Source organism: Mya arenaria, chromosome 1, assembly GCF_026914265.1.
Source record: "Mya arenaria isolate MELC-2E11 chromosome 1, ASM2691426v1".
Taxonomy (NCBI): domain Eukaryota; kingdom Metazoa; phylum Mollusca; class Bivalvia; order Myida; family Myidae; genus Mya; species Mya arenaria.
The window spans coordinates 28,850,578-28,869,980 of NC_069122.1; the positions used below are offsets into that span (position 1 = coordinate 28,850,578).

General features: G+C 36.2%; 1 protein-coding gene across 2 annotated transcripts; it reads left to right on the forward strand.

Annotated features, from left to right (window-relative positions):
- Nucleotides 1-2,878: 2,878 nt before the first annotated feature.
- Nucleotides 2,879-19,174, forward strand: LOC128239276 (uncharacterized protein DDB_G0274171-like). 2 transcript variants are annotated; one of them, XM_052955852.1, is made up of 7 exons: nucleotides 2,879-3,065; nucleotides 5,780-5,902; nucleotides 6,717-6,821; nucleotides 11,328-11,474; nucleotides 15,349-15,492; nucleotides 17,112-17,202; nucleotides 18,978-19,174. In XM_052955852.1, exons 1-7 carry the CDS (start codon nucleotides 3,005-3,007, stop codon nucleotides 19,066-19,068), a joined length of 762 nt encoding a protein of 253 aa, XP_052811812.1. In that variant the 5' UTR covers nucleotides 2,879-3,004; the 3' UTR covers nucleotides 19,069-19,174. The 2 variants fall into 2 exon arrangements, with proteins under 2 accessions (XP_052811812.1, XP_052811821.1); XM_052955861.1 differs by lacking the exon at nucleotides 2,879-3,065 and adding an exon at nucleotides 5,447-5,605.
- The last annotated feature ends 229 nt before the right edge of the window (nucleotides 19,175-19,403 follow it).

The window sequence follows — 19,403 nt, forward strand, 5'->3', positions numbered from 1 at the left end:
AACTTTCAAATTAATGTTTGAAAATAGTTCCAAAGGCTTGTAACTAATGAAAGAAAGCCTCACTTTCCAGTCCAAAGTAGAAATAGAGGGATTTAAGAAAAATATACAACATTAATTTGATTAATGAAAAAGCACGGCCAAACACCAACAGGCTAATTGCCGCCGCCGCATATTGTAAGGTACTCCAATGCACTGTCCAATAAAGTATGGGTTTGTCAATGCCAAGTTTCCTGATGGCAAGTGGCATAACCTGAATGTTCACAGGTTGGGAGGGATACTGGGTTCATCTCTAAGACTAGTGTTGGCTTTATCGCATTTGTCATGACCCACTTTGTGTCACGGTGGAACACCTGAGCGTTGAACCCATCATTTGAAACTGGTATGCCAAAGATGTGTTAACGAGCCTGTTGTATAGGCTATAAGGGCTTCAATGATTGTATGTTTTGGTGTAAGTGTTGTGCATTTATTAATTATCCTTTCTTATTTTTTTAAACATGTGGAAATTATGAAGAACCAACCAGCCAGATGGTCCACTGTACACCCTACCTGAACTTGGTGTACGCCAAATTGCCAACAAATGGGAATTTGTTAGTATTTCAAGATTATATTATGGAAAATAGAATCCAAACTGAAGCATAATATGAGTAAGTTTGGTCATATAAGCTCATTGATACTGTTTGTTCCATTTCTAAATGAATTTCATGCCGTTTATCAATCGTTCCCGTCTGCAGCTTTGAGATAATATATTTTCCTAATAGAACTGCTGACTTGTATTGGTCTTTTGTGACAGTTTGGTCCCTATTGAAAATCTATTCACACATTTTCTCTTGTAAGCGAACATTACATTAATTGTATAAGCAATAAAACAAAACTTATTACACATATGATGATATGATGCAGAATGTTTTATTAAGTGTGCATATGCTTTTAGCTTATGGACAAGAAAACCATCTACTTCAACAATCTCAGCAACACAAAGATATTCCTATTTTTAAGACATATTGTTACCTTTCATTAGTTCATACTATCAGTCATTCATATATATTCATTTATTCATTCATTATTCCATTATATACATTGAAAAACTTAACATCATTGCTCAAGGCAAAAGAAATAAAACATGTGCTGGTTACATTAATATAAGAGCCTTTTTCCTTCATGCATTCGAAATTCACTCATAATGCCTTAAAGCACCAATTTATTGATTATATTTATAGCCAACCTGGCTGCTAAAGCCGCAGACAACGACAAGAACCTGTGCTGGCCAAAACATGGTCTTATGTTATGTTGTTTCTATTGTAAATTAAATACTTCGACATAACGAACATTCGCACAAACCGAAATACAAAACATGTCTTACAACACCAAATACATGCAATAAAAGTACGACATAACCAGAAAATCGAGATAAAAATGTGTTTCGATTGAAGTTAATTATCAGTTCAATGTTGGCTAAAAATCGAAATTTAATTATTAGATACGGAAAAATGGCGATGTACAATCTTATTGAAAAATGTATTAGAAATGAACGAGATCTTGTGAGTGGGGTATGAGATCATGATAAACTGTGCGACATTAGCATTGTCGACTTATCACCAACACATGTTGTAATGGACCAGTCGCGTATCAAGCAATACTCCCTGGGGTGCGTTTCAATAAAGTTTTTTATCGTAAATTGAAATTATCTAAGTGTCATAGTTATATTACATAATTATTTTATTCAGCATTGAAAATGAACAACAAATTGAGTAAATAAAAATAATTGATGTACCTGTATTGTTAATCTTTATACAGGTTTAAGATAATTGAAGTTACGACTAAATCCTTTATTGAAACGGCCCCCACGGCCGGCATTCATGAAACATCTTCAGTCATTTCCGTACTTAAATCATCTACTTAGGTTAACTACCTCGCGTACCAAGCAATATTCCACTGCCGGCATTAAAAAAACATCTTTAGTCATTTCCGTACTTAAATCATCTCCTTAAGTTAAGTATCTCGCGTACCAAACAATACGCCAGAATACAGTAGACCAAGTGTATAAAAAATTATATGTTTTTCAATTTTGGTTTCCCCAAAATGGCAAGTGCTTAAATCGTGTGATCGGGAATAAAATACTATGTGGGTGTTATGTATATGTTAACAATTCAGCAAGGCTTCTTGAAAACAAAGCCCATCAAAACGCGTCCGAGAACTACTCCTCTACTGGTATTTGCAACGCTTAACTGGTTAAAGTTTATTGTTATTTTAATGAAGTTGAAGTTCAGAATGCTTGAAAATGATGTTTGCATCACTGAATTTCACCCTATTGAAGGTTAAATGCGTCCACGGCTTGTATTCAATATTTTTCTTAATTGGATCTGAGAACGATGTAGTTAATCGGATTACTTGTTATTAATAACTGATCAATAGAGTGAATTAAGTGAAAAATGTGTAACCAAAAGATTGATTTCAGTTGAATATTGAATATCACCCCTATTTCTACCACATTTTACATTATGAGACCAAACTTATGAAAGAGTTTCACTTGTAGTGATACGGGTGTACAATTCTAAATGCTTCAGGTCCGCCCCTGTATATAGGTCGAGCTAATATTAGCTGTTGTACGTCACACAGTGAGTCATTTTAGTTTTTATATATTTAAAAAAGACGGGTTATTATATAACCGAAACTTAGAAACAGCTGTTGCAAATGTAAGCTTTCAAAAATCCGAGACATAATGTAATCTAATTAGCTGGCTTTGTAAAATAGATGAAAACCAGCAATGATTCACTCTGAGACGTAAACCACCTTACATTCCCTCAATCTGTCCACAGGGGCGGAACTGAATCACTTTGAATTTCCTTTAACAAGGAAAGTTAATCTGATCACCTTTTTTGGAGCAGACATTGGCAACAGCAGTTTCATAGCCTAAGCTACTGGGGCGACCTGGAATAAATAGAATTATATATAAATACAGGGAGTCTGGCAAACAACACCAATTTTGATAACATTTTACGACAGGATGCTGAGGTTAACGCTTATTGTTGTTTTTGGAGTTGCGATTTATATGGGGGAAATACAAGGTATTTCATATTTATGTTTAGTTGAAAAATGTAGTTTAAATATCATCGGCATTGTTGCATTCCATACGGTCCTTAGCTCAATTGTACTGATTTGTTTACGTTATCAACAAACAAAATTATTCATTTTTATGTCGAACTTTCTTAGAAATCTAACAGTCGAACCCTGTTGGCTCGATTTCCTCGTTTTGCTCGAGGTGAATATAAAGGATCGATTTCTTTAAACTAAATGTAAGAATTCCCGCTTGGTTCGAATTCGCCGAGGCACGAGGTGTTTTGTCGGTCACTGATAGTTCGATCCAACGAGTTCGACTTTAATTATGGTTGCTTTAAACATAAACAAGTATAAGGAGTTTGAGAAATATTTTATTCTTGTTTAAGATATATGACATATTAGGCAAAGAACTGCAATGACATTCATTTGTTTTTTAACTTAGTCTGGGCTTCAACTTTAACATGTATATTTGTCTGCATACCATGACACGTGGCAATTACATTTAATACGAGAAAAAACATTGACCATGCCTTCTAAACGCAAGCTCCACCACTTTATTGATAAGAAAATGAAGTGCCTTTTATTTTTAACAGACGAGAGTTTAAACATTTTCTGATATTTTTATTAAATGGACATATTTCAAAAATTGGGAAAATATGGTACCGCATAAGATCACTTGACTACACATTGGCTACGATCTCGTTTCTATAATGTGTGAACAGTGTCAACAGCTCTTTTTCTTTGAGTTTGATGGTGCTGGCGTTAAGTAGGCGTCATGATGCAAAGCATCAAAGGGCGCTCTGAAAAAAATCCTGAAATAACTTGTTGTCCAGCAATATGATCTTATATAGTATGTACAGTAAAAACCCTGTATACGACCACCAGGTTTTCACGACCACCCCGCTATTGAGACCGATTTTTTTCAGAACTATTAGTATTATTGTACTTTTATATTAGTACTAGTAGTATGTACATATATCATAAATAGATTGTTAAGTGAGAAACTGAAATGAATGAAACAATCCTTTCGTAGCGAAATATGTTTAAATAACATACAAGAGCTCAGTTAAACAAATTTCTTATTTCTGCTTCTCTACTTTTGCATTAATAAATTTAACTTCCAAAATAAGAATAGAGCGTTTTGTAAAACTAGAGTGGTACTGATAACACAGCAGTGAGCCTAGAATACCCTTTTAAAGCACAGAAAACATTCGAAGTGGATACTTACGCTCTTATTAACGAACCGTAGTATTTCCGCCATGTGTTTATGTCGCGATTTCAATGCACTGGTCAATTGTAACCGCAGCCCCCAGGTCGGAGAAAAGCGGGAACTTTTACTTCGGGTCTTGCAAATCCGGGGTGAAATCCCTGCCCTGTGGGGACAAACTGCTGGTAAAATCCCCACCGAATGCCCCCGCACACCGGGGATATCCTAGGTAGAACCATTCCTTGCTATTTTGGCGCGAAAACAAAACCACCGCATTCACTTGGCACTGCAGGGCAACCTGGAAGGTAAAAACACGGGCCATTTCCCCCACTATCCCTGGTATACCCTGGACCTGGGGGTGGGGGGGGGGAAGGTTACAACTGACTGATGCATAAGCATCAAAAGTGTTCCGTGTGTAGCGTTCATGGATCATTATTTAAGCATACGCACTAACTTTTGAAACCATGTCCGATCGATTCTGACGAACGCACCATCAATCTCCAAGAGTCAAATTTTGACAAAATAAGAAACGGGCTAACTAGGCTTGCGGCCCCGCCCCCTATATTTTCTGTAGATTGTAAAAAAATAACTATAACATGTAGTATTTTGGCAATATTTACAAAGAACTCCGTTGGCTCGAACTTCGAGGGTCCGGCAAAATACATCGAGGCTCGGAAAATTCGAGCCAACCGGGAATGCTTACATTCAGTTATAAGAAATCGGTCCTTCAAATCCAGTTCGATCCAAGGAGAACTTCGACCAAGCGAGTTCGAGCCAACGGGTTAAATTCAATTGTATATCAACAACGGCAAACAAGTGGAGGTCCCAATAAATTCAGACCTTGGTATTGCATTTGGTTACAATAATCAACAAATAAATGCTTTCGTTACATTAGCAAAAAAACAGGTTTTCATAATCTATAATTCGTGCTCATTCTTTGCAAAAATAACTGCATCATCTGCATATTACATCAACCTTGAAAAACATGTATCACGATCCGATTAAACTTTTTATCCTAACATTTTCAGCTGGCTGGCTAAGCTAATTCAAATGCAATTTATCAATATCAGATAATGTGAAGCTTTGACGTATACAAATTGCATTTCAAAACAAGACTGAACATGCGCATAAAGCGATTAATTAATTGCGCTTATACAATGCATAATATACGAGCTGGTATATGCAATACTCTGGCAACTAACATCAATTCATCGACGATCATTCTCGCACATTTTGCCATTTAATGCGCAGTAAAAAAGTGAGAATTATTTCTTGACAATATGCCGAAGCTGAATGTATTCCTTGTTTTTGGAATAGCATGTGCTGTAGGAGAGATACAAGGTATTGTTCGAAATAATATTCTTTATTTGACTATAATGTTATTGTGATTTGCCCCAAATCCGATTGGCAAATTACATGAGATAATCAAATGTTTTTTTTTATTTTTTATTTTCTTGCAGACTGTCACGTTTTGATATATATATTTATTTTATTATACTTTTTTCTCTTTTACAGCAGTCATTGGAGCGAATGCTGACTGTAGCAGCATTCGTTGCTATCTACCCAAGTGCGCCTCAGATGAACGGCTCTCCAAAATCCCGAATGAGTGTTGTTACCAGTGTAAAAAGGGAAATGGCGGTATGTCTTGAAGTCGCGAAAGGATATGAAGATGCAGAAAGTCATTAGAACTAGACAACCCGATTTGATACACAATTATAGATGGAGATGATAATGATGTATGGTGTTAGTGGTGGTGATGATTATAATGATGATGATGATGATGATGATGATGATGATGATGATGATGATGATGATGATGATGATGATGATGATGATGATGATGATGATGATGATGATGATGATGATGATGGCAGTGATGATGATGATGATGGTGGTGGTGATGCAACTGCAACTGCTGTTGCTGTGGCTGCTGCTGTTGCTGCTGCTGATGATGATGTAATTGATGATGATGATGATGATGCTGATGATGCTGATGATGCTGATGATAATCATGATGATCATGATGGTCATGATGATCATGATGATCATGATCATGATGACGAAGGGGATGATCATGATGTTGATGGTGATGGTTTAATGATGTTGACGTCGTTAAATCCGTCGGCGTGTACAAACACATAAAAACGAGCGTTGATACTCACAAACTTACAGAACTCGTATGAATAAACCGAACACAACAAACGAGCGTATCTTTTAAATTGTATGCAATTTGAACCATCATATTGTAAAGACTGCATTTATTACCATGTGCACCTGTTTGGGATCGAACCTACGACCTCTCCCTCTGCAAGCGGACACTTTTACGAGTGGCATTAAAGACTAGCTCACTAGCGAAATGGTATTAACAGAATATACGGTAACACTTTATTCATTAACATATAAAACTTATAAAAGACTGAAACTTATACTTAAATAATTGCATACAATGCAGGCCCGCCCTCGCAATGCGCGAACATCGGATGTCTCACACCCGCCTGTACCGACGGGACGCTCGTTACAGTGCAAGGGAAATGCTGCCCCATCTGCATTGGAAAGGGTTTGTACAATCTATCGTATTTGCTGTTCTCTTAGCAACTATATATTTTATCAGTTATTAACTGACATGAAGGAATTGTCAGTACTCGAGTGTTACTCCACGCAAGAAACCGATTATCGATAGACAACCCGGAACCGATTATATAGTTTATAGTTTATTTCAAATGCATAAAGGCCATAGGCCCATGAGCATACAAGAATTTTGCATATATACATATATCATGACAATTCATAGATCAGTGGTCAAAAACAATTTCATAGATACATTTTTTTATTTATTTTTTTACAATAACTAACACTATATTATTATATAATAAAAACTTGAATATATATATAACACTATATTATTACATAATTCAAACTATTATATATATAATGCTATAATATTATCACAGTGAGGAGACAGTGGCTGTTATACAGATATAAACTTATTACATAAGTTAGATATAAACAAAAGTATTTCTTAATTCAAAAGCTTTATGTACATACATCGATAATTTTCTACATGTAGCTTTCCTATCACTAGCAATAAGTTCAACAAATTTCAGTACATTTGGTCTTTTCCAATAATATTTACTGATGTATTGTTTTCTTAAATCATTATACAATGTACATTCTAACAAAAAATGAAACTCATCTTCGAGGATATTACAAATTTGACATTTTCGTTCACTAACAGGTATAGATTCAGGTTTATGCCATCTACCGGCCTCGATTTCTAGTCTATGTGATGAGAGTCTTAACCTCGTAAGGGATTTCCGAAATTTTACAATATTTACATCACACAAGTAAGATTGTAACTTAAAATCTGCAAACAGCACATATGATTTTGCTCTGGATGAGTTATTAATTTCTGCAAACCAGTTTTGTACATAAACATCTTGCAGTCGCTGCTTTTATTCATATATAAATTTATCAACGTCACCAACAGTTTGAAATAACCAAACTTCATTAAATCCTAATGTTTGTAAAATATTTCTAACGCTCTTTGCCCATGATTTACAATTAGGCATTCTCTCTAAGTGTCTATAAAATATTTTATAAACTGCTCTTACATATTTGATATCATCACAATGCAAAAATTTTAACCACTACTTTATAACGCTTACAACTCTTTTAGTGACTAATGGTGTTCTTCCAAGTTCTCCATAAACACAATTGTTCTGTGTTTGGGTTCTTTCACCTAGAATTTCTCTACAAAACTTAAAATGAACTCGTTCTATCTTTACACTATCGTTTAACCCCCAGACTTCACAGCCATAATTCAACACTGGGTATATAAGTTTATCAAATAATGACAAATAGTGGCTTATTGATATACCAGGGAACTTGGTAAGATCTGAATTAAGCTATATAATGCCTTCATAGTTTTCCCTGACAAGGTTTCAAACGTTGTACTGAATGAACCACCAGGTGTAAATACAATGCCTATATAAGTAAACTTTTTTAAAATCTCTAGTTCTTGTCTTTTGTACATAAATTTAATATTTCTTCTAACATTGCCACCTTTTTAAATATCATCACCTTTGTTTTATTTATATTAACACTAAGTTTCGACCTGTTACAATAATCTTCTAGCAGTACTAATCTATTTTGTAACCCACTTTCAGATTCTGAATTCATGAATCACTCTTTATTCATCTGAATTTCTATGGCTAGAAACCAGACCTAAATAAATGTCATCTTTAATTGCGATGTTTGGGTTGGAACTAGGGATGGCAACGAGTACCCGAGTACTCGAGTACTCGATCGAACGTCCGAGTACTCGAGTACCAAATCACTACTCGAGTACTCGGAAAAAAAATAACAATCTATAAAAATCACCAAATACACGATTTACAGACAAAATATCAGATCTGGTTAGTTGCCAAGAAGACAATTTACGGTCCCTCTAATCCCCGCTGTGTACACAATTGACCTCAATCAATTAGTTGACAGTTGTTATGATAGTTGCAAACTGTCAACAAAGGACCCCTATTTCAAATTAAAACTGATGTCAATTAGCGAAGTTTTAATAGCGGTACTTTCACCTACACAATTCGACCGTTACGAGAATTGATTTTTTAATGGGCGCATTTTAACTATTTTTGCAATGATTATCACAATTGATTGGTTGATATTAAGTCAAGAATTATGAATATTAATGAGGTAAACAACAATTACACAGTACGAAAAACTATAATTTAAAAAAAAATTGTAGAGTAAACAACTCAACAACTGAACTTCGTATTGAATATTTTTATGTATGCTATTAATTTTCGTTCATTGTAATTCTGATTGTTGTTCATTTCTGCAGTGCATTCTTGTATAAAATGAAACGAATAAGACAAATTAAAAGCCTGAAACAACATTTGTTTCCTTTTTATATCATTTTTTGTTAAAATAGTAAAAATACGTAATGAAAGTTTACTTTAAAGGTGAAAATGACCAATAATACGACCAACGCACAATATACGTCATTAACGATACATGTATACACAATCTTGTCTTTGCGAACACATATTCAATTTTTCCGAGTAATCGAGTACCCGAGTACTCGATCGAACGACCGTCCGAGTACTCGAGTATTAATTTTACTACTCGTTGCCATCCCTAGTTGGAACACTAGCCCTGTTTGGGAGAGGCATAACACTATACCACTAAACCTCCCTAATTTTGTGTAGGTACTTCTTTCGTCCATAGTGGTCATTGTGTGGGAACGGACACCGGATATAGCTCAAAAAGTGATCAATCGATAAGCGTTTGGTTTTGACACATGGACAGTTTTCTATCATTTTTTTGTATTTTATGGTGATATATTTAACAAAATCGAAGAGTTTTGAATTACTTGATAATGTGCAATATACGACTATGATGGAAATGTGTCTCCTCTTTTGTATAATAGCTCAATTCTCGCCGAAAGTTGCATGATCGCTCATGAATGTTAATTTATGTGGTACGATTTCAAACATAAATCAACAAATTGAAAGTAAGAATAAAAACTGAATCGAGCAAATTCATTGCAATTACATAATCTAGTAATGTTTAAAATATCAATATGATATCTTTTGTTGTTACGGAGATATTCATACCTTTTGATGCTCTGGCAGTGTACTGGGGATAGATGAAGCAAATAAATAACTGCACAGGGGATAGCTATTAAGTGGACTGAGGATAGTAACGATGTATTTAGAAAAACGAGACTGTGATAATGATAACGGCTATTTATCTATACGCGAGCTCGAGGGAAATTGTTCGATGTTGTCCATATCGAGGGATGAGAGCAAAAACGTGTTGTTGTTCTTTGTATCTGTATGCACTTAAAACTGTTTCATTCATACATATTAGTCAACCATGATGTGTTTTTTTCACAAGCATCAATATCTAAATATTTGAAATACGCCGGTAATCTGATTTATTGAGAAACACAAAACATATGGCCGTAGAATTTATGTCATGTTTGCTATTCATATTTATAATATTGCTTTGTAAATCAAGTAGGTACGTTTTTGCAAACAGAAAGTTACCAGAAGGGATATTGTGATCAAATTTGGAACACGTAAAGCTTTGTTCTAAGCTTGGGTCAATGTTGGTATTACTTGGTATAACAGAATAATGGTCTCTGCTCGTTCAATTTAGTGAGATAGAATGTATTGTGACCAACCCTGATATTTACGCAGCTTGCATATATACGTTCATTTAGGAGAGCACGGATCAAACTCATTGTTTACTTAAGTTTGCTCAATAATTTCTTATCAAATTGTACTCTCACTTTTTGCAAATTATTTGAAAGTTCGAAATAGACATACTGTTACAATAAATGTTTGTCCCATTTTACATGTTATCACCAGGACACACATTCTTCAACTTTGAAACTATCCCCAGTGCATAATACGGCTATCCCCAGTACAGTACTGTGAACATTTCTAAGGTCATATCTTTAACAGTTTAAAAGTTACATTGCCATTTCTTACAATAAAAATAGTTGAGCTTATCCTTGTATAATCCTTCGATTCAGATTTTTTATTTATTCGATATATTTCCTAAAAATAACAATACTTGTCGAAATTCAGTAAGTTTTGAGGTGATCATCTCAGATTTGAAGAAACCTTTTACGAGGTCTGCTAAATCGTAAGCACTTTAAAGTATACCATAGGCCACATTTAGCATTCAGCTATTAGTTCAAACACTTGCTTCATTTGTGGATACGGTAGATATGCGTTAACACAGCATGACCTTACCTCTGGTAAATTAAAACAACTGCATAATTGTCTGTTTACTAATCCCTGTTTGAGCTATATCCGGTGTCCCTTCCCACACAGTGGTGGTGAAATGCTAAAATGTACCAGGCCAGTATTCTTCCAAATGTGGCAATAAACCTTTTAAGAAGGTCGGGTTTAATAAAGATTGGCATTTCAAAGCTCTTTGTCAACAATTGCGTGCTTGTACAATGAAAACAGCGTGTTAAATGCGTACATCTGAATCCAATCCAATCACAGAAACACTATTATGTATTTATCTCTTAAAGATCCATGTATCTTTGGCGGTGACGAACTATGTCAGGGTATAGCGGGCTTTCAGTGTGCGGCCGATTCGGGGACGAAGTGTGTGAGCACGGAGACCTACCCTGACGCTCTGGGACAATGTTGTTACATTTATCCGATCAACAGCAATGGCAAGTTCATAGGTGGCAGTATCAAAACGTCATGCGTGACGGTGCGAAATGATGAAATATTGTCTATATAAGAATAGTATACCTCACATAAATGTATCCCTTCTTTGTCTATATAAAGGCTATATCGATCGGTCCGTATATCACTGTATTTTGATGAAAATCCAGTTTTATGACGCCACCGGTCCATATCATATTTTAGGCCGGTCCGGACTTCGCCAAAATTTTAATATGGACCGCTGATGTCATCCAACTGGTAAGTGCGGCTTGTTATTTCACAACGACGAAAAATTGTCGCAAGTAAACATTATTAGCTTTATTCAATAAAACACATCTTAAATATTGAATGGTAATATAAAATATTCGGTATAATAAAAGAAATATTACAGGGGTTAAGGGGACAGGGGGTAACCAATCCCCACTTCGTGCCATATGACATTTTAAGGACCGGCCAGTCAGCCCTCGAAGCTGAATGCACCTCGGCTTACGCCTCGGTCCATATACACTTTCGGTGGCTGATTGGCCGGTCCTTATAATATGATATGAGCCTCAGTGATGTGTAATATTTCTTAAATATAGCATGGCGGTTCCAAGACCGTGTTTATCCCTGTTAGATATATAAATTCAATTATAATCGGCGATTTTGAATATATACAGCCATGTGATCGAAGTCGTTGGGACCGTAGGAAATACTTCGATATAACGAACATTCGATATATCCGGAATACAAAATTTGGCAACTGAACCTATTATACTGTTTGAAAAAAAGTTCGACATTATTGGAACATCGAGATAACAGAATTCGAAATAGCGAGGTCCGACTGTATATGCAAATAACCATCTCTGACCGATACCGATATACGGGTATGCTATGAGCATTTGCGACATATTAAAACGTACTTCTGTAACGAATAAATGGCCGATTGGACATTTGATCAGTGGGTCTTGAGTTTAATCCATATACAGATATTCGTCGGTGATGAGTACTGGCTATCAAATATAGATGGTAAAAGGACTTTTATGTCGCTTGATTTGTAAACTTGCATACATGTTCGCCTTGCTATAGGGCCGATGTTGATTGATGGAACATGTTGAAAAATCCCCATTCGAGGATAAAATACCCATTCCCGGACAAAATTCTTATTCCTCAACAAAATTCCCGTCTCCATTCCCGGACAAAATACCCTTTCCGGTACAAAATTCTTAATCCACGACAAAATCCCCGGCCCCATTCCCGGACAAAATTCTTATTCCCTGTCAAAATCACTGTCCCCCTACTCAGACAAATCCCAATTCCCGGACAAAAGCCACCCAAATCACACTGTATAGTCTAAGGTCATCCCAAATAATGAACACTTGTAACGACTTATAGTCCAAGGCCATCCCAAATATAGAACACTTGTAACGACTTATAGTGGAAGGCCATCCCAAATAATAGACAATTGTATCGACTTCTAGTGGAAGGCCATCCCAAATAGTGAACACTTGTAACGACTTATAGTGGAAGGCCATCCCAAATAGTGAACACTTGTAACGACTTATATTGGAAGGCCACCCCAAATAGTGAACACTTGTAACGACTTATAGTGGAAGGCCATCCCAAATAGTGAACACTTGTAACGACTTATAGTGTAAGGCCATCCCAAATAGTGAACACTTGTAACGACTTAGAGTGGAAGGCCATCCCAAATAGTGAACACTTGTAACGACTTATAGTGTAAGGCCATCCCAAATAGTGAACACTTGTAACGACTTATAGTGTAAGGCCACCCCAAATAGTGGACACTTGTAACGACTTAGAGTGGAAGGCCATCCCAAATAGTGAACACTTGTAACGACTTATAGTGTAAGGCCATCCCAAATAGTGAACACTTGTAACGACTTAGAGTGGAAGGCCATCCCAAATAGTGAACACTTGTAACGACTTATAGTTTAAGGCCATCCCAAATATAGATAGCCTGTAACGACTTAGAGTGGAAGGCCATCCCAAATAATGAACACTTGTAACGACTTATAGTGGAAGGCCATCCCAAATATAGATAACCTGTAACGACTTATATTGGAAGGCCAACCCAAATATTGAACACTTGTAACGACTTAGAGTGGAAGGCCATCCCAAATAGTGAACACTTGTAACGACTTATAGTTTAAGGCCATCCCAAATATAGATAGCCTGTAACGACTTAGAGTGGAAGGCCATCCCAAATAATGAACACTTGTAACGACTTATAGTGGAAGGCCATCCCAAATAATGAACACTTGTAACGACTTATAGTGTAAGGCCATCCCACATATAGATAGCCTGTAACGACTTAGAGTGGAAGGCCATCCCAAATTATGAACACTTTAAACGACTTATAGTGGAAGGCCATTCCAAATATAGATAGCCTGTAACAACTTAGAGTGGAAGGCCATCCCAAATAGTGAACACTTGTAACGACTTATAGTGGAAGGCCATCCCAAATAGTGAACACTTGTAACGACTTATATTGGAAGGCCACCCCAAATAGTGAACACTTGTAACGACTTATAGTGGAAGGCCACCCCAAATAGTGAACACTTGTAACGACTTATAGTGTAAGGCCATCCCAAATAGTGAACACTTGTAACGACTTAGAGTGGAAGGCCATCCCAAATAGTGAACACTTGTAACGACTTATAGTGTAAGGCCATCCCAAATAGTGAACACTTGTAACGACTTATAGTGTAAGGCCACCCCAAATAGTGAACACTTGTAACGACTTAGAGTGGAAGGCCATCCCAAATAGTGAACACTTGTAACGACTTATAGTGTAAGGCCATCCCAAATAGTGAACACTTGTGACAACTTATATTGGAAGGCCATCCCAATTAGTGAACACTTGTAACGACTTATAGTGTAAGGACATCCATAATAGTGAACACTTGTAACGACTTAGAGTGGAAGGCCATCCCAAATAGTGAACACTTGTAACGACTTATATTGGAAGGCCATCCCAAATAGTGAACACTTGTAACGACTTCTTGTGGAAGGCCATCCCAAATAGTAAACACTTGTAACGACTTATAGTGGAAGGCCATCCCAAATAGTGAACACTTTTAACGACTTCTTGTGGAAGGCCATCCAAAATAGTGAACACTTGTAACGACTTCTTGTGGAAGGCCATCCCAAATAGTAAACACTTGTAACGACTTCTTGTGGAAGGCCATCCCAAATAGTGAACACTTGTAACGACTTCTTGTGGAAGGCCATCCCAAATAGTGAACACTTGTAACGACTTATATTGGAAGGCCATCCATAATAGTGAACACTTGTAACGACTACTTGTGGAAGGCCATTCAAAAATGATTCTAGGTTTAACGTCATCTGGTTGGTAGGTTTAAGGCTTTGAAAAACAACATTTTTAAAAATAGATAAATAAAAAAAACATGCATTTCTAAAGCTTTTACATATATTGATGAAGTAAAATATTTTCTAAAATTAACAATAACATAGACTTACAGTTGATTGTTTTTTCTTTGACAGCGCATGTTGTTTATTTCAAAGAAGTAAATTATGTGAATTTGCGCTTGTTTTTTAACGAGTGTTTGTTTGCTTTCCTGCCTGGTAAGAAGGTGCTGTAACTGGAATTCGCAGTAAACTTGGAATCAGTTTGGTAGAGCCTATTCGCTGGCATCGGATTTTCAAACTAAATCATTTTTTTTTAAATCCAAAAACAAAACCACTAAAAATTGTTATACTTAAATGAGATTTTTTTTATCAATATGCGCTTTGTACTGTATATATAGTAGAATACCTGGAATTATAAGATTTTGTTGGATTTAAAAAAAAATGATTTAGTTTGAAAATCCGATGCCAGTGAGTCTATTGTATTATAATTATAACATTGCTGTGCAGGAGTCAAGAAACGTGGGAAATGTCCAAAACCAGTCCCTGGAGAGGTCAGTATTTGCCCAGTGCAATGCGGTGATGATTTTGATTGCCAAAACAACGAGAAGTGCTGCCCTAGTGCCTGCGGGGGTGGCATTTGTGTCAAACCAGGTTAGTGATATACGTTTGATATTGCCCGCCAATTCGATAACGATTTTTTTTTATTCTTAACAATTATACTTAAACATCAGAAAGACTGTTGTAGCTTGATGCCGACTTAAAATGAATAATACAAGTGGGGAAGGGGAGTGTGCTTGCGTGCGTGCGTGCGTGCGTGCGTGCGTGCGTGCGTGCATACGTGCGTGCGTGTGGAGGGGGGAGGGCTTTTGTGTGTGTGTGTGGGGGGGGTATTGGTTAAGGACGATGCCGACAACAACAATTTCACATCTTTTGAAATTTGAAATTGTTTTGTAGGCGCACAATATAGGTTGATGCAAATCTTATTTTTATGTAATTGAGTATCATGTTTAATTGATTTGTCCTTAATGATCAAATAAATAAATATAAAAAAAAATATATTTGTGTTCAGATTAAAACTTATTAGCGATAGTTTGGCGTTTTTTTACTGGGGAATATGTGGCCACGTAGCTATTAATTAAACAATATATATATAGGCTTATTTTTATGTGTACATAAATCATATTTTTTGTTTGATTTGATCATTTAAATGAATTAAATTAATCATAATAATGCATTAACCTATAATATGCTCCTTTACACTTATGTCCGTCCTCCTGTCATGATTGTCTTTCCGTTTCTTTGATTGTGTGTCGATGCGTCAGTCTATCTCTCCGCCTCCCGTGGCCATGTCTATCTCTCCGCCTCCCATGGCCATGTCTGTCTCTCCGCCTCCCATGGCCATGTCTATCTCTCCGCCTCCCATGGCCATGTCTATCTCTCCGCCTCCCATGGCCATGTCTATCTCTCCCCCCCCCCCATGGCCATGTCTATCTCTCCGCCCCCATGGCCATAATCGTAATAACTGTTTTAACGACATGTAGACATGCGCTTGTATCATTCTAATTCTTTAAAGAGACACTCTTATTCAAAATTAATATATACACATGTATTACAAACATACATTTTGAGTGACCAATCTTGAACAAGTTACTAAATAATGCATTTATGGATAATATTAATTACTGATAACAAGATTGTAACCCTTTATTTTATAGCTGAAAGCGCAAAAAATATTGAATGGTTGGTGAATGCTAAAAGATTTACAGTGATCTACTGTTGTCTCATAAGGTAGAAATACCGTGTTTTCTGCACAATGTTTTCAAATTAAACTCGGAATCCTTCACAAAAACAATTGTTTTCGATATTTATTCATCCTTTCTGGTATATTTAAACAATTGTATTAATTGTGGTAAATCTTATTTGGGAGTAGTAGCGCATCTTTAAAGTTTATACTGGTCTGCTTTGGCCTATATGATTGCATTAACCAAGTTAAATTCCCATGGGTAATTTAAAGTTGAAATCGATGAAAAAGAGGAAAACCGCGATTATTGAAGTCTGGATGAGAGCAGGTAGTTTTTTTTTTTTTAAATAAGTCTTCCCTTTTTATAGCTACCCCGCAGGTCTTCATCAAGGTTGCTTTGCCTGCAGATAGTATAATTATTTCTTTATCTCAGAGGGTTCCATGTCCTCTTCGCGACGTGCAAGTGCCATCTCATCGAAGAAGCCGAGCTTGTATAAAAGCTGACCATTTTCATTTATACTTTACACAGTTTCGTGCCCTTCTGGGAGCCCGACACTTCAATGTTTGGTCAACCCGTGCACAGTGGACAAGTGCCCTCAATATCCAAGTGCGGAATGCATGTAAGTGATCAACTCTAGTAATATACAATTAAACTATTAAATACGTTTTATAATACCATTCTTAAAAAAAGGTTGTTAACACTGAGCCGACCGAATAGCATTAACGGTCCCGGCCACCTGGTTTAATAGAAATATTAGAACGCATGTTTCTTCTGCCATTCGGAACTCCTCGGCCATTTTTATCGCAAACAACCTCGGATGTATTTGGACGGTTTACATACTCAAAAAGTGGTACGTTTAAGTCCGCTGCAAGTAGATCGCGTAGTAATTTTATTTAGCAGTTAAACTTTATGACTTAATTCTTGGGAATCTTAATTATGTTTGCAATAATACACTTAACTGGTAATCAATGTAAACTTAGATTAATAAATTCGACTGTAAAACACTACAATTAATCAATGATATAATTAAAAAATATACGAACTACTTCAACTGATGTACCGGCATACAACCGATGTTGTTTTCGATAAATTGGCTGAGGTGTTCCGAATGTTCTTCTGCTTGACATTGGTCATCAAAAACGTAAATCCCTGCCCAAGGTGTTGTTTGGTTTGACCACACGTATTACAACTCCTTTCCGAAGCACGCATTTGCAATCTACAATTTATATAATGAATTGAACATAGAAACACCACTACAACTCTCGTCTTTGGTCAGTATAGCTGTTTATATTCACGAATGACTTAAAAAAATGGTCGGTTGAACTCTTCTGATTTAGCTTCTGTCTGATAGCGAAAGAAATTATATTTGACAAATTTAATTATTGTCGTAATTAACAAATTTATAAACAACATGTTTATTACCGTAATACCAATTTGTATTACACGTTAAAACAATTATTTTAAAAACAAAACAGTTAAAGGAGTCGTTGTTATACTCTTGTTACAAGGACTTAAATTAAGTTAATTAAACTTATTAATTTATAAACTATCGTTTATTCATCAAGAAATGTATGTTATTGTGAACACGTGCATGTATAATTCAAACTTCCTAAACTCTTCTTAGCTCAATAAGGCTTCAAGCAAGCCGCGATGATATTAAAAGCAAATGCACCAGTCAATTGTAACCACGCCCCCCCCCCCAGGTCCGGGGAAAAGCTGACTTTGACAAAATCCAATCCGCTGTTTTCGGCGTGAAAACAAAACCACCTCACTCACTCGGCACTGCGGAGCCACCTGAAAGGTAAAAACACGGCTCATTTCCCCCGCTATTTCCGGTATTCCCCCGGACCTGGGGCATCCCCCCCCCCCCCCTGGTTGACTGGTGCATAAGATAGTTATGAATATACAAAAGTAAACTTTCAAATGAATTTCACTCATATCAATTGAATTAGCAAAACTTTAAAGTAAAAAAACAATACATAAAAACAGGAAAATCAAATAAAGTTTCCCAATTCAGCAAATGAAGTTCATCTATATAGATACACATTTGCACCTACTGCAAGAAATGTTTTTTTGTTTTTTTTTAATGTGCTTAGAAACAAAATTAGATGTAAAAAGACCAACATTTTAGGATCAAGACGCGTTTTTCTGACATATAGGAAATGGAAAGACTTTTTTCGACAACAATATTGAACTAATCAAAACGCAGATCTAAGGAGTTTTGACCCTTTTGCCCTTCCATACATGAACACCATGACTAAGACATATACAACTTTGAACATGTACACAGAATCAAAAATCTCATTGTAGAATGTTTAATGCAGTTAAGCATTGCATATGTTATTGCATGTCGTATTTTTCACAAGCAGGCAAAAAAGTGTTTCTTTTTTTCAGAAACGACAATCCCTGTGAGCCGGCATGCGAAGGGAACTTCTACATCGACGATCGCAAACTGACGAAACTCGAGTGTCAAGGCGGACCTTAGTACAACTATTAAAATTGTCACCAAAGGCGGAGCTCAATTCCAGAGTTTTATTGCATGAAAATAAGACAAATTCTCGAATGCAATTGGCCAATAAATGATATCTATACTTGGCTGTTGGCGTGTTTTCTTTTTTCCCTAGCCCTAGCAACATGTGTTAACAAGTATCGATACATTCCAGGCACAAAATCACGGCGTCTTTTTAAGTTTGATATACCCTAAAAAAGTATGACAAAAAATTGATCGGCATGTCCGATTAATAAAAAAAGAAAAAAAGGATGGAAATGAAATAATGCAATGCGAAAAAAACTTATGGGTTATACCATTGTTTCTTCATC